The following is a 15,629-nucleotide window of genomic DNA, read 5'->3' on the forward strand; positions in this document are numbered from 1 at the left end:
CACTAACTGATGTCTCGTTTCCCCTCTTTTCCACTTTTTCCACCTGGTTTTCATTTGCCTTTCAGCCACGCAGGTCACGTTTCTGCAGACGGAGCGGAAAACATGTAATTACATCAACTTTATGTGGGTTTCTCTTTTACTGATAAAGAGCCCTGACTTGCCAATCTGCGCTGATTTGAGGCTTCTTGGTTTTTAAGAAGCCAAAGCAGCTGATTGTTGCTAAACTTTGTCCAGGTTCGAGCTCAGCCCATTCCACACATGAATGTATCGGGCGCATTCATGTGACATGCTGCTGTGTGAGCGCTTTTGTTCCTCATTAGCTGCTTAGAAGTAGTCACTTCCCCATCTCTTTATGAATAATTAAAGAACATTCTCAGAAGTACTCTTGGCCGTGCTGTGGGTGTAAAAACAGTTTGTTCCAAGCTGCTAATGTGGTGTGCTATTCTGTAGAAGTGCATGCCCTTTCCGGGCCACAAAACCTGCTCTGAGATGGACTAAAATCTGCAGAAACGTAGCTGTATGTGCTATTAGATTACGTTGTATCACACCAAGACATGCTTTTAATGTTATCTCCAACCCATCTGAATCAGTAAGTTTCAGGTAAATAACACAAACAGCTCTATCTTTAATGGAAAAACTACTCTACAGACCGTCGAGATAAACTGTAGAGAAAGATGAATTTTTATGAGGACAGACGCCGGCTGAAGGGCTGAGGATAGAGTTCAAATGCAACAAAAACTACTCATTTTAATGTTATTAATTTAACATTTTTTGCTAGTTAATATGTTGACACAGAGCAGTTTTAAGTTGAAGTATAAAATTACAGTGTGTGCAATCTACTTATATTTCATAGATAATTTTACACTTATTTACCTTGTAAAATCTGTTTTTCTGCCGGATTTGAAGGGCAAAGCCAAACATATGGTCAAAATAAATGATGTGCTCCTGAAAAGTACCCCATTTTATTTGTTAAGCCACAAGAATTTTATTACTTCCATCTGGAAAAACTCTTGCCACCACCTTGAATTGGTGGTCTTGTAATTTTCTTCATTCATTTAAAGATTTCTTCTGAAGTTTCTACTTAAAATGGATTGTTAAGTCATTTTCTGGAGTATTTTATTTATTTTTGCACATGCTACAAGGCATTTGTGTTACTCAAGTCTTTTAGGTATAACTTATGTTAACAGAACCCCCTCTTTTGATTGTTTTCTGTTACTAAATCAATCTCTTCTCCAGAGATCTGTTAGAAACCCTGTTTTACAAATGTGATCCGAAGGTGAATAACAGGCTCTAAGTTGACCTGTATGTGACCACTCTAACATAGACCACAAAGTTTAAACTGTGGATCACATTCCACCCCTTTTCATACCGCATGCTACTCAAGATGAGAGCCTTATCATAAGGCCTCCGTAATGCCTTTGATCCAGATAACGTTCATGGTGATGGTTATTACCATCTGCAGTTTTATCAAATTGGAAATGTGAAAAATCATAAGATTATTCAAATGAAACCCAAACGTGGGATGGTTGAAAAATTAACTTTTGAATGAGAAAAATAGGCGATGAGTCATCAAGGTGAAAAGCTTTTTTATTGATTTTTACACTCAAAAACACTAGTCAACAAAAAGTTATGATAAACATGAGTAAGACTGACATACTATTAGACTAAATGAATTACATGCAGAATCATATTACTGTGATACAAAATTCCCTGTTCCAAAGCTTAACTTTGAACAAATCTCCCATCGACAGAACGGAGAGAAAAGCCGAGACATCTGGTTGGACTGGTTCACTTCTCTCCCTCAGCTGCTCCGCTCTGCCGGACCTCATGTCATTCTTCAGACCGAGTGGCCATCTTGACGAGGCTTTCCTTGTCAAACCTGAAGAGCCTCCAGCCCTCCTCCTGAGAGAGGTCCTCAGCACCGCGCGACTTGTAGAACTGAACGGACGGCTTGTTGTTCTCCGCCACCACAAACATCATGCCGGTGCAGCGCGTCTTCATCGCCAGCTGGAGGACGAACGAGTACGAAGTTAAAGAACAATCAATATGCCTACATTTCCCATCATGCAACTGGTCAATGTCACTACAGACCAACTTTAGGCTTTTAAGCTCCAGACATGACAAACAGAGTGAAATAATGTGAGAAAAAGCTAAAAGAATTACAGGTTTAAACGTTTGATTCGTTGGGTAATCATTTTTTTTTGGTTTGCATAGCCAATAGAGATCCTATAACATTCTTTAGTATTCCAATCTAAACACATATACACCACACAAGCATTAATAATATTAAAAATTCTAATAAAAAAAAAATCATGGCACTCTTCAAATTCTTGCGCTTTGATTCTGATGCAACTTGTGGACAGAAAAATTAAAACTGACGCATGTTTTTATTTAATTTACAATCATTTCTTTCCTTAAAAATGAGTTTAAAACAGATATATCTCGCACGGTCTCCAGATGACTGCAGTCCTATAGAGTCATTGTGCGACTGCTTAGAGCAAGTCAAAAAGTGGATGAGCCAACATTTCCTTCAGTTAAATCAAGAACAAACTGAGGTCATTGTGTTTGGCAACAAAGAGAAGAGGTTTGCTGTCAGTAAACATCTTGAGTCACTGTCTCTAGAAACTAAAGACCAAGTCCGGAACCTCGGCGTGCTGATAGACTCAGACCTGACCTTCAACTATCATATCAAATCAGTCACCAAATCAGCCTTTTATCAACTTAAGAACATATCCATAATTAAGGCTTTCATGTCCCAAACAGATCAGGAGAAGCTGATTCATGCTTTCATCTCCAACAGACCTGACTACTGTAACGGTCTTCTGACTGGACCCCCAAAAGAGTCTCAAACAGCTGCAGCTCATTCAGAACGCTGCAGCCCGAGTTTTAACCAGAACAAAGAGATCACATCACATCACCCCAGTTCTCAAGTCTTTACATCGGCTCCCAGTCAGATACAGAATAGATTTTAAAGTTCTGCTGCTCGTCTACAAATCACGGAATGGTTTAGGTCCAGAATACATGAATGACATGCTAGAGCAGAGTATAAACCCAGCAGAGCTCTGAGATCTACTGACTCAGGTCAGATAGTGGAGCCCAGAGTTCAAACTAGACACGATGAAGCAGCTTTTAGCTGTTATGCTGCACACAACTGGAACAAACTACCAGCAGAACTGAAATCAGCCCCAACTGTAAGCACTCTTAAATCCAGGTTAAAAACATTTCTCTTTCGGTGTGCTTATGGTTGAGTTTATATCTTTCTTTTCCCCTCTTCTTTGATTGCTTTTAACTGTGTTTTTAATTTTTATACTATTTTTTTCTCTTTAAATTGCTTGTTTTTATGCTGCTTTATGCTGTTGTTTTAAATGCCTTGTCTTTATGTAAAGCACATTGAGTTGCCTGTGGTATGAAATGCGCTATATAAATAAAGATGCATTGCCTTGCCTTTAAATGATTTTTTATTGTTAATTATCACGAAATCTTATTTTTTGATTTTACCGAGTCCAAGAATAGATACAAATACAAAAGCAGAAATGTTTAGTAGGATGTAATGTGTGCTTGACCAGCTGCTGCTGGAGCTGAATTTAGTTTCAGTTTTGGAATCTACTCACATCACTGAGGTGTCGCAGGATCCCCGAACCGATGCCCAGCCCTAAAAACAGAGAGAGGAGAGGAAAATATTGGAACTCGAGACTTATAAAGCTTAAGAAAAGCAGTGAAATGATGAGCAGATGAGTTGAGCCTACCTCTGTACGTGTCCATCACATAGAACTCCTCCAGGTAGAGCTGTTTGCCAACCCAGGGGTCGTAAGTGAAGTAGTACATTGCGAAACCCACCACGTTCGGATCTGCAGGGGGAGACAGACAGCAGTGTTAAATCATCAGAGCGACAAAAAAAAATAAGGCGCTTTTAGTGTATTTCAAACAACTAAGCAAATGAAATATCTGCAGAAAAAGTCAAACAAAACTATCCAGAGTCAGTAAGTAAAATACATATTTATTCTTTACTGTACAACACTTCTGTTTAAATACTTTAATCATTTATATGTATATATTACTATATTTTATATGTAGAGATAGCATACCATGCACCTGAACATACTTTCTAAAGGTTTTAAAGTTGCATGTCTGGACTTGAATAGTTAAACTCGATGCAGGTGTGAAGTGTTTGGCCCTCGGGGAATGTAGTTCACACATGTGAAAGACTGTTTTTCTCCACCCAAGAGAGTTTTACTTTTGACCTACTTCTTCCTGCTTTGATACTCTCGAGTGGAAACTTCCTTTCAAGCTACAGAACCTTATTTGGCCTAATCTTCAGCCTATATAGTATGTGCTATAATTACTGAGACTGTGCTGTGGATTGTTTCTCAGGCTGTTTTCACACTGGGACTGTATTTTCGACAATGTATACATTGGGAAACAATGTAAACCTGCAGCTAAACATCTGACTCACAGCCAGTTCTGCTTACGATGAGACCGGTAATTATATAAACAGGAAGCACACCCCGTGATGCCTGTAAACAGACAATCCGTCCCTCCAGATGGTAGAAAACTGCTACCCCTCGTGCTGAAAACCAGTTAAATCCGCTAATCTGATTAGCTCGGGCCTGATCTAAAGGCTGACATGGAGAGCAGGCTGTTTTCCGCTGTGTCAGAGTGTGTTTTTATTCTTAAAGGAGGGGGTTTGGAGGAATGTTTCACACCTTCACTGCTGTTCTCTCCTTGGATTTCAGCGATGATGCAATGGTAAAACGGGGTGTCACCGAATCCATCCTCAAGGAGATCTACACGGAAGAACAATCTTTCATCAAATACGGGAGGAAGACCAATGATTGTTTGCGTAAACATGCCGACGGTGTGACGCAACACTCACCCTTTTCCGTCAGTGTCACCTGGTGCTCCATCTCTTCGTATTTTGCAAGTTCCTGGGACAACAAGGAGAGAAAAATGTACACATTTACAGCTTTAACGGCTGCTTTATTGACCATAACATGAACTGACATCTGATAGCAACAAATCCACAGTTATTCTCAATTGGTAATGAGTTAATATTGAACATGTTTTAGATATAAACACTGCTTAAAAATACCATTTCAAGGCACCTGAATACAGAAGCTAAAACTATGGTACAAGATAGAAATACTTAATGGGCTTAGCTGACTATTACTAACAATGTTCTGCACAAAATGGTTGCCTGCTTTTATGTACTGTTACGACATGAGGGCGTTACTTGCTAAACATGGGGTGACTTTTGTAATACCCATATACACGAGAATGTGCGATAAATTACATGTAAAAACAACTTTCATTTGTTGCTACCTCTAAAATATGTGAATTTTCCCCATTTCTGTGTATTTTACCAGGACAAATAATCTTTTTTTTTTACTTGCCGGGCAAGGAAAATACATTTAGGAAACTTGTAATGGGCATGTCTTAACTTTTGTCCACCCGTTTAATTGCCCTAAACAATCAAAATACTCAGACATAACTGTGTTATTGTGTCAGATCCGTTATTTATTTAAGGTCAGTCGTTATACAACTGTAATAACATTTCATCCGGGTCAGCGTAGATAAGCACATAAGCTTGCCGTCAGACCGCCCATATTTGGAGAAGAGGAAGTCGAAGTGTTCATGAGTCGTCTCGTCTGGCTGAAAACTAGGGCCACCAGCTGATCTCATACTCGGATATCCCCCGGACACCCTTCATTCCCCTGATTTGCCTCCATCACCCGGTGCTCAACACGTCTGACGTCAACCAATATCGTCATCGAAACTACTCTGTTAGCCGAAGCATCAGCTAGCCAAAAAGTTTAACGATGACTCCACACTATCGGTTACTTTGAATCCCTATCGCGTGTGATGATGTTAACTGAATTTTTGCCAGAAATGTTTATTTGTCTCAAGTCTACCTTCACCAGTCGTAATATGTCCGGGACGTCCTTGGATTCCGCTTTTCGTAATTTATAATCCATTTTCTTCTTTTACTTTTTTTTCCTTTCGTGAGAAGTCCTCTGTATGTGAAGTGGAAGATCAGAAGTTTCTTCATTCGCTTCAGAGTGGCTTTTCCCCCACAGTCAGCCTCTGGTCAGGACGCTTTTGTAGAGACAAGAACATCCAGTACAAGTCACCCTTGGCTGGGTCGCTGCCGTTCAACTGAACTGACCTCTTTTGTTTACCTCGGGTATATATATAACCGCATGTTACTCGAAGACTATTGGCCAGTTGGCACAGTGCTCAGATTTCTGACCAATCACCGTTACACTTCGGCTGCTTTTCATCCTATCAGCACAAAAGGAGGAGACACTGGGATGTTTGTTTTGGACGGCGAAGACAGCAAATTGGTACCCAGGCTCCGCCCTCGCAGTGACGCAACACCAAGGGCGTCAGTTTGGTTTTGGAAGTGGTGGGGACAAAAAACGTAATGCATTCTATGCCCCCCACGGACCACCCACCATCCAGCACATTAAAAAGTAACGCATTCTAGATCTATTCCAGCGTCATGTTTAATAAGCGGCCCTTTTTTTGATGAACGCATACAGAGTTGATAAAATATATCCTTTAATTTCATGTTTCCATATCATTATGATTTGATTCGAAAGTATGTATTTATTCATGAATTAATTACTGTTAATTAATTACGCTACTGTACTGTTTGTAAGAAAGGGGAAAAGTGCAACTGCAACTGCAGCTGTTAGTCCGGACAGACTATCAAAACAAACACAGACTTCGGCCAACGGGCCCTATAACTAAGCAGAAACCTGTAGTCTGTGGGCTCCTCATTCCTCCTCATCGAGCCTCTCACTACCACCTTTCCATCAACTACATTTGACACTGAGCATATACAGAATGTTATTTTCAGGAGTTGCTAAAAAAAAAAAAACAAGCAAATAACCATAGGCGTCGATTACGGGGGGGACGGTGGGGACATGTCCCCCCCACTATTTATGATTTGAATTTTGTCCCCACGACTTTTAAAAATGTGCTCTGATGCTACCGAAAAAAAATCCCCACATTCTCAACCGAAATCGTCGAGTCTAAATCATGCGATAGGCGCGCACGAACATGTGAAAACCCCAATTTGGTATTTAGTCGTTTGATTTGCCGACTGTGAGCCACTGTGGAAACATGAAGTTGTAAAATGACAGCGGAGTCGGTGCATTCCAATGACGTCACACCAGAGGTCCGTTTCACGAAGCAGGTTTAGTGAAAACTCTGAGTTGATTAACCCTGAAATGAGGGAAACTTTTACTCAATAAACCTTGAGTTTCTCTCTGTCTCCGCCCTCTTTCAGCCACACACGCCATTTGATTTCCTCATTCATTCAGTCAGCAGAGCGAGTTCTTCTACTTCTAGAAGTCCATTAGGCACAGCAGCAGGCGACTGTTTCCACCAACATGTCCTTTAGACAACGATCCCGTGGATGAAGGTGCAGCATTATTGCGCAGAGAAATAAATATTCCTCAGGAGATGGTTATCAGGCTGCGCATAGATTTTTGCATTTACAGACAATTATCTTTTTGAGCGGCACCATCAGAATGTGTTGGGACAAAAGAAAAAAAAGACATAAAAGACAAATAAATATTTTTTATGAATAGGCTTAAAAAAAATTATATAGGCTTATTATATTTTATAAAGACACTCGTGTCTTGGGGCTGGATTCCCTCCGGGGATTCCCTCAGCCACTGCACTCATTTCTAAAAACGTATTGAAACTCGCCTTATGAGCGCATTAAGGTTGGTGAAAAACGTAGCCCCTCCTCTTCCCCGTTGCCATGGTGACTCGTCGAATTGGGGCTCCATTGATGCTGGCTTTTTAAAGTTGTGGCGCACACGCTAAACTCTAGCCTGACTACGTCATACTCACGATTCTAGTCAGAATGTGAGTCTGATACTGCTCAATAGAGATTTGGGTATGGGGCGTGTTTCAACCGAACCAGGAGAAAAAATGCCTCTTCGCTCAAGTGGATAGACCTACAACCAATCAGAGCAACGTAGTATGTGACGTAGATTAAGCGACACACACTTGTTGTAGGAAGGACGGCAAAAACATCTTTTCTATCGATAAAAGCCTTTATCGCGTTCCTCTGTTCGTCTTTCAAAATGAATGCAATGTGGAGATCCTGTAGAACAGGTTCGATGGCAGAATCTACACGCCCTAGCTCTCCAGCGGCAGCCGTGTTCAGCTCTTTAGTGACGTAGTCTATAATGTCCCTGTTGATCATCTGTCCATCATCGTATAAAGCCCGCCCTGGCAATCTGATTGGTCCGACCAATTCTTGGTCGGGCATAATGATTTCCCAACTGAGCAGAGCCAGACCGAACTTCCCGACCAAAACTTTTATGGGCGGGGCTAAGTTCGGCTGGCACCCAGGCTAGCTAAACTCTAGGTCCTACTCAGAGTTGATTAAACTCACTCAAATCAGCGTTTCTGGAACCGAAAACTCAGAATTTTCTATCTTAGAGTAGATCAACTCAGAGATCAGGAATAGACTCAGAGTTGGTGGAACCTGCTTTGTGAAACGGACCCCAGGTAAACCGCTTTCCCGGCGAAACTCATTTAGAGCTACTTCTACACAAACAAAAATGCAGCGTTTCTTCGCAACTTCGCTGGTGGTTCTTCCAAGGATAACTTTAGAGGATATACACAGGATCGTGGAGTCACACTCACCAACACCACAGTCCAGGCTGAGGAAAGGGTACAAGTTCTTTGTGGAGGAGTATATACACAGTTATCAAGGTAAATTGTCTAACGTTTTATTTTTATCAGTAGGCTACTCAATAGCCTTCCACATTCATGTTTTGTAATGATAAGCAAACCATATACGATCCATAGAAATCATCTGAAATATTGTCTGTGTGTGAAATGTGTGTTAAATATTTGTCATGTGTAGACTATAATATTATGAATATAATTTGCTATGGTGGCTATGAAGTCTCCGCGTGCAGCGTTAGCATTTTAGTATTAGGTTAGCCAAGGAAACGTTAAACTAGTTATTTGCTTGTTTTTTTAGCAACTCCTGAAAATAACATTCTGTATATGCTCAGTGTCAAATGTAGTTGATGGAAAGGTGGTAGTGAGAGGCTCGATGAGGAGGAATGAGGAGCCCACAGACTACAGGTTTCTGCTTAGTTATAGGGCCCGTTGGCCGAAGTCTGTGTTTGTTTTGATAGTCTGTCCGGACTAACAACTGCAGTTGCAGTTGCACTTTTCCCCTTTCTTACAAACAGTACAGTAGCGTAATTAATTAACAGTAATTAATTCATGAATAAATACATACTTTCGAATCAAATCATAATGATATGGAAACATGAAATTAAAGGATATATTTTATCAACTCTGTATGCGTTCATCAAAAAAAGGGCCGCTTATTAAACATGACGCTGGAATAGATCTAGAATGCGTTACTTTTTAATGTGCTGGATGGTGGGTGGTCCGTGGGGGGCATAGAATGCATTACGTTTTTTGTCCCCACCACTTCCAAAACCAAACTGACGCCCTTGCAAATAACTAGCTTAACGTTTCCTTGGCTAACCTAATACTAAAATGCTAACGCTGCACGCGGAGACTTCATAGCCACCATAGCAAATTATATTCATAATATTATAGTCTACACATGACAAATATTTAACACACATTTCACACACAGACAATATTTCAGATGATTTCTATGGATCGTATATGGTTTGCTTATCATTACAAAACATGAATGTGGAAGGCTATTGAGTAGCCTACTGATAAAAATAAAACGTTAGACAATTTACCTTGATAACTGTGTATATACTCCCCCACAAAGAACTTGTACCCTTTCCTCAGCCTGGACTGTGGTGTTGGTGAGTGTGACTCCACGATCCTGTGTATATCCTCTAAAGTTATCCTTGGAAGAACCACCAGCGAAGTTGCGAAGAAACGCTGCATTTTTGTTTGTGTAGAAGTAGCTCTAAATGAGTTTCGCCGGGAAAGCGGTTTACCTGGGGTCCGTTTCACAAAGCAGGTTCCACCAACTCTGAGTCTATTCCTGATCTCTGAGTTGATCTACTCTAAGATAGAAAATTCTGAGTTTTCGGTTCCAGAAACGCTGATTTGAGTGAGTTTAATCAACTCTGAGTAGGACCTAGAGTTTAGCGTGTGCGCCACAACTTTAAAAAGCCAGCATCAATGGAGCCCCAATTCGACGAGTCACCATGGCAACGGGGAAGAGGAGGGGCTACGTTTTTCACCAACCTTAATGCGCTCATAAGGCGAGTTTCAATACGTTTTTAGAAATGAGTGCAGTGGCTGAGGGAATCCCCGGAGGGAATCCAGCCCCAAGACACGAGTGTCTTTATAAAATATAATAGGCCTATATAATTTTTTTTAAGCCTATTCATAAAAAATATTTATTTGTCTTTTATGTCTTTTTTTTCTTTTGTCCCAACACATTCTGATGGTGCCGCTCAAAAAGATAATTGTCTGTAAATGCAAAAATCTATGCGCAGCCTGATAACCATCTCCTGAGGAATATTTATTTCTCTGCGCAATAATGCTGCACCTTCATCCACGGGATCGTTGTCTAAAGGACATGTTGGTGGAAACAGTCGCCTGCTGCCACGGGATCGTTGTCAAAAGGACATGTTGGTGGAAACAGTCGCCTCCTGCTGTGCCTAATGGACTTCTAGAAGTAGAAGAACTCGCTCTGCTGACTGAATGAATGAGGAAATCAAATGGCGTGTGTGGCTGAAAGAGGGCGGAGACAGAGAGAAACTCAAGGTTTATTGAGTAAAAGTTTCCCTCATTTCAGGGTTAATCAACTCAGAGTTTTCACTAAACCTGCTTCGTGAAACGGACCTCTGGTGTGACGTCATTGGAATGCACCGACTCCGCTGTCATTTTACAACTTCATGTTTCCACAGTGGCTCACAGTCGGCAAATCAAACGACTAAATACCAAATTGGGGTTTTCACATGTTCGTGCGCGCCTATCGCATGATTTAGACTCGACGATTTCGGTTGAGAATGTGGGGATTTTTTTTCGGTAGCATCAGAGCACATTTTTAAAAGTCGTGGGGACAAAATTCAAATCATAAATAGTGGGGGGGACATGTCCCCACCGTCCCCCCCGTAATCGACGCCTATGCGCAACACCTTCGGCTATACTTGCTACAACTTGCCACAACTTGCTACATTCAGGCAAACTGCTCATTCAGGTGGATTCGAGTTCCCGAAAAAATGGGAACTCCACCCACTTTTTCGGGAAGCAATCAACTTTGAGCAGCGCCAAAAGCCCGGGGTAGAGGCGTGTTCAAGGTAGTGACGTGGTTGAACTGCCACTCAACCCATGGATTGTACACGGAAGCGCTTCATTCAATATCAACATGGAGCAGCGTCAAGCTTTTGACACTGCTGTAGATGCTGTAATGAAAGTGTTCGACGGGAGATTCTCGTTAAAAATCGAGCAAAGAACAGCCCTTGAATCATTTCTTGACAGGAAAGACGTTTTCGCCTTGCTCCCTACTGGCTTTGGTAAGAGTTTTAATCCAGGGGCGTCTGTAGCTTGAGCAAACATTCGGGGCTGTAGCCCAGACATGAAAATAATTTTCAACGGGGGGTCAGGGGATTTTTCCCCCGGGATTTTTTTTTTAAAAAAAGGGGGTGTTAAAATGAAAATTTAACACAGTTCATGACCAGCTGCTTAACATGTTGAATACCGAGCTGTGAATGTTGGCATTCATGTTTTGATAAAATGCCGAGATCCATATATCCAAATGCTGACATTGTGTCTTTGTTAGCCTAATGCACACGAGAGAGAGCGAGAGCAATTCTGTTGTCAAGAACCTGGGAGCTAATGTGCGCTGTTAGCACTTAAGCACTTCGTGGATACTACTGAAACGTGAAGATTGTGACGACGTGACAAATTTGTTTGGTTTAGATCAACCACTCTCAGAGATCGCATGAAACACCGCTGGCGGTGTCTTAGCTCTGTGTTTTGGTAACCCAGCTTGACCGTCGGAGCCCAGTCCACTGACAGTAGCTAACAACGCGCTGGGGCAGCCTTCAAAACAAAGCCCAAACGTAGCCCGTATTACAATACTGTTGATTGGCATTTAGCAACATAATACTTTACTGCACTACTACAAAACTGTTAGATTTCCCACATACCTTTGAAAAGTGGTCACCGCAGACACGAGCATTTGCAAATTCAGCTCCTCCAGTCTGTAAACGTAGGTTAACTATCCACTTTTTGCGGCGTTGTTCTGTGAGTTTTTTTCCATTTCTCACCTCTATGGGCGATTACCTTCGGTACCCGATAGTAACCCTTTCCCTTCTCTCGGTTAGACCGATTGCTACATCCAAAAACGGCACAAAACTGAGGTATTTTGGGCAAAAAGTGGCAGACAAAACACAGTGTTTTCAATGGGCTCCAGCTCAGGCTGCCCACCACCTGGGTAGAACAATACGGAAGTGACGTCAAGTGAAACCCTCCTATTAAAGGTGCGATTTTTATGTCATTTTGAAGTGTATTGCATACAAAAAACACCTATACATACCATAAGAGTGATCAGAAATAATCCTACTGGCATGTCCTAACCAAAGTTTATACGCAGCATAGCTGAGTTTTACTGCAGAATTAGCAGGCTAACTGATAGCGCCGGACCGGCAGTTTTTCTGGCCTGGAGGTGGCGATATAGAGTAAAATCAACCTCCGTTCAACCCCAGGCAGGAGAAGAAATCGCTGGTCTGGCGCTGGCGCTGCCCCCGCCGCCCCCACCGCCCCCACCCCACTCACTCCTCCTCAGAGCAGGTGGAGAGAGCCTAGGCATTGGGCTACGCTAATGCCAATGCTCTGATGGTGACTCAAAGCCAAAGTAGGATAAAATCATGTTTTGCCAATGTCCACAACGTACGGACATTGGACGGGCGGGCCTATGTCACTATACCACCGTTTTGGAAGCAGCAATTTAAAAACGTCATTTAGCTTTGAGTTATGTTGACGTGCCACATCCCTTCACTTCGTTTATTTCGTGTTAGTGAAGTCAAGGTTGAACGCGGCATCTAGGCTATCACCTTCAGCTTGGCTAGCGTTCACTGATAGAAAAGTATGAGGTAGACTAGACTAGTTAGCACCAAAACACTGCCGTAAACTGTCCATCTGTCAGCATCCCCTGGCTGTTCTTTGGGAAATGAATTGTGGTGTCCACTTGTCTCTCTGCCCCCTTTCCCCTGAAAAAATTCCTGATGTCCATCTTAGGCTATTACTTTCAATGTCACCCTCAGACAAAATGGCAAACCAATGTAGAATAAACCCCTTCTGCATGATGGGAAACCTTTATTTGTTATTTTCGCGACAAAATGAATCAACACATGTCCATATTTGAGCATGTCAGAATCCTGCGGTCTGAGCTGGTTACAAAGTTGCATGATGACAGCAGCACCGCGGTAGTCTATCACCGCTCAAAGTGTGGTCCCGTGACGGAGCTCTCCTTCTTTTTCTTCTTCTTCGTTCTTCTTCTTCTTATTATTATACATATTTTTCTTTATGTCAGTCCAGAGAGATTCGGGGCTGAAGCCCGGAGATTCGGGGCTGAAGACCCGAATGACCAGGTCTCTCGACGCGCATGGTTTAATCTACCAGTTAGCCCCGCTGGTAGCTAAATCATACGTCAGAGGAAAGAGTGGTGTGATTGGCTTAAGCTTAGGCACAGCCTTTTCTGGCCACAACCAGTAGCAACCCGAGGGAGGCGGGTTGACCAGGCCATTTCGAATCGTATTCGTTATGTCTTGGTCAGACCAGAATCTCGAAGAGATTTGAAAGTCTATGTTAATCAGGCTAGCAAATTGGTGTATTTTCTACTTTAAACAAAAGCAACTATTATTCTATAAAATCACTCCAGTTGAGAAGAAAATTTAGCATTTTTGCAAATGTAACTATTTCGTGTAAATGAGTGTATAGCATGAATTTAGTCCGTAAACTGCTCTAGAAAGACTCCTCAGAGGCAGAAGTAATTGTTACTGCCTATCAAGGCAGAAACATGAGTGGAATTTTCCACCACTCATATAAAGCATATCATTGTGGGACTGACTGTACACCCCTCTCAGACAGTGGTGGGAATAATGGATGATGAAACAATGCCTCTCTGTATGCAGAAAGGTAAAAAGATCTCACAGTGCTCTCACAAACAAGGAAGAAGATATTGAGACTTAAGTTTGTGGTTGCAGAACAGCCCAGATGATTACTGTCTGTAATGAAGAGATGTTTTTAACCCTTTTATCTGTTTGTTGTTTTTGCCTCCTTGTGGTAATTTTTGCATATTTGTTCTCTTGAGAAACAATTACCTAGCATTCCTGTCTTTTCAGTTGTTTTGCTTATTATGTCTGACAGTCCAAGTTCCTGCGAAATGACTCAGGGAAAGCTATTTGCATTCATATATTTGCATGTTTCCTGTCAAATTTGGGGGTAGTGTCGGATAAGAACCAGTGAGTAAAGTGACCTTGTCTCTGTATCTTGTCATGCATGCACTTTAATGTCACGTAACCGTTCATGTTGGAAGGACCCATCATTTCTGCAAGACTGTAAAAAGAAGCAGAACACGAGATGAGTGATAAGCACCAGTTTTCTTTAAAACAGCTTTTGGCTTGTCAAATTGTACCTATGACATAGCAAATGTAAGGGCTACTCCATCAATGCAAACACATCCAAGTCTAAAAATATTCATGTTGCATGTAGGTAAAAGGGCACCATACTGTATAAAATTATGCAAATCATTTAGCAAAATATTTGCCTGAATTTGAAAGCGAGCGTTTTTTTTTCCGAAATACAAGCTGTGGGTCAAACTGAGCCAAGTTTAAGGTTGGAGGAACTCCAAGGAGAGTGAGAATTAATATTTTTCTGCCATCTTGGATAAAGAGATATGGCTATTTGCAAAACAAAAAAACACCATTAAATTATTTTTAAAAGAGGTAAGTATTAGTGTGTTTGATTTGTATTCAATTAGATGGTCAGTTTACCCAAAGATGGTGCAACTTACCCCCTAACGTGGAGCAAACTGAGCCATGGGAACACTCTTACAAGAACCCATATTTTCAAAAAGCTTCATCATAGATTAATTCTGATTATTTAAAATGGTAATATACATCCGGAAATTTGGTTAGAGGCTTTAAGTTTACCTCTGCCCGTTTTTTCTTATCTTAAGGATGACATAAGTGAAAATGGCTCTACTTCTCTCCTAAAGTTGATGCCGAAAATCTCAAAAAGAGTGAGCTGCAGTTTGCATCAGCAATTTTCAAATTGTTTTTTGTTTTTTTAGCCATGACAAACTGTATAATTAAAGATACAAACAAGAGAAGTGTTTTTATTGTTGAGCTGTCTACTGGTGGAGGTCAGGGGAAGTGTAAGGAATTTAAGGAGTCTGAGGCAGATAAAGTTTGGGAAAAAAAGACACCACACTTACACCATCCTTTAAGATCTCGATTATGTTATTTAATCCCATACACACTACCCAAATGAGTCACCTAATGTTAATCTTTGACATATCCGACTTTAACTTTCTGAAAAACATCTCAAATCCCTCTATTTGACCTCTTTAACCACATAATAAACTTATTATCGTTTATATAACGTAATATTTCCCCTTCTTCGTTCACTGAGCCTCCACT

General features: G+C 41.3%; 1 protein-coding gene across 1 annotated transcript; it reads right to left on the reverse strand.

Annotated features, from left to right (window-relative positions):
* Window positions 1-1,569: 1,569 nt before the first annotated feature.
* LOC142369939 (diamine acetyltransferase 1-like) lies at window positions 1,570-6,174 on the reverse strand. Its single transcript, XM_075452354.1, has 6 exons — window positions 5,910-6,174; window positions 4,874-4,925; window positions 4,704-4,784; window positions 3,747-3,848; window positions 3,612-3,652; window positions 1,570-2,007 (listed from the first exon to the last, which is right to left on the reverse strand). Exons 1-6 carry the CDS (start codon window positions 5,970-5,972, stop codon window positions 1,831-1,833), a joined length of 516 nt encoding a protein of 171 aa, XP_075308469.1. The 5' UTR covers window positions 5,973-6,174; the 3' UTR covers window positions 1,570-1,830.
* Window positions 6,175-15,629: the final 9,455 nt, after the last annotated feature.

Source organism: Odontesthes bonariensis, chromosome 20 (assembly GCF_027942865.1).
Source record: "Odontesthes bonariensis isolate fOdoBon6 chromosome 20, fOdoBon6.hap1, whole genome shotgun sequence".
Taxonomy (NCBI): Eukaryota; Metazoa; Chordata; class Actinopteri; order Atheriniformes; family Atherinopsidae; genus Odontesthes; species Odontesthes bonariensis.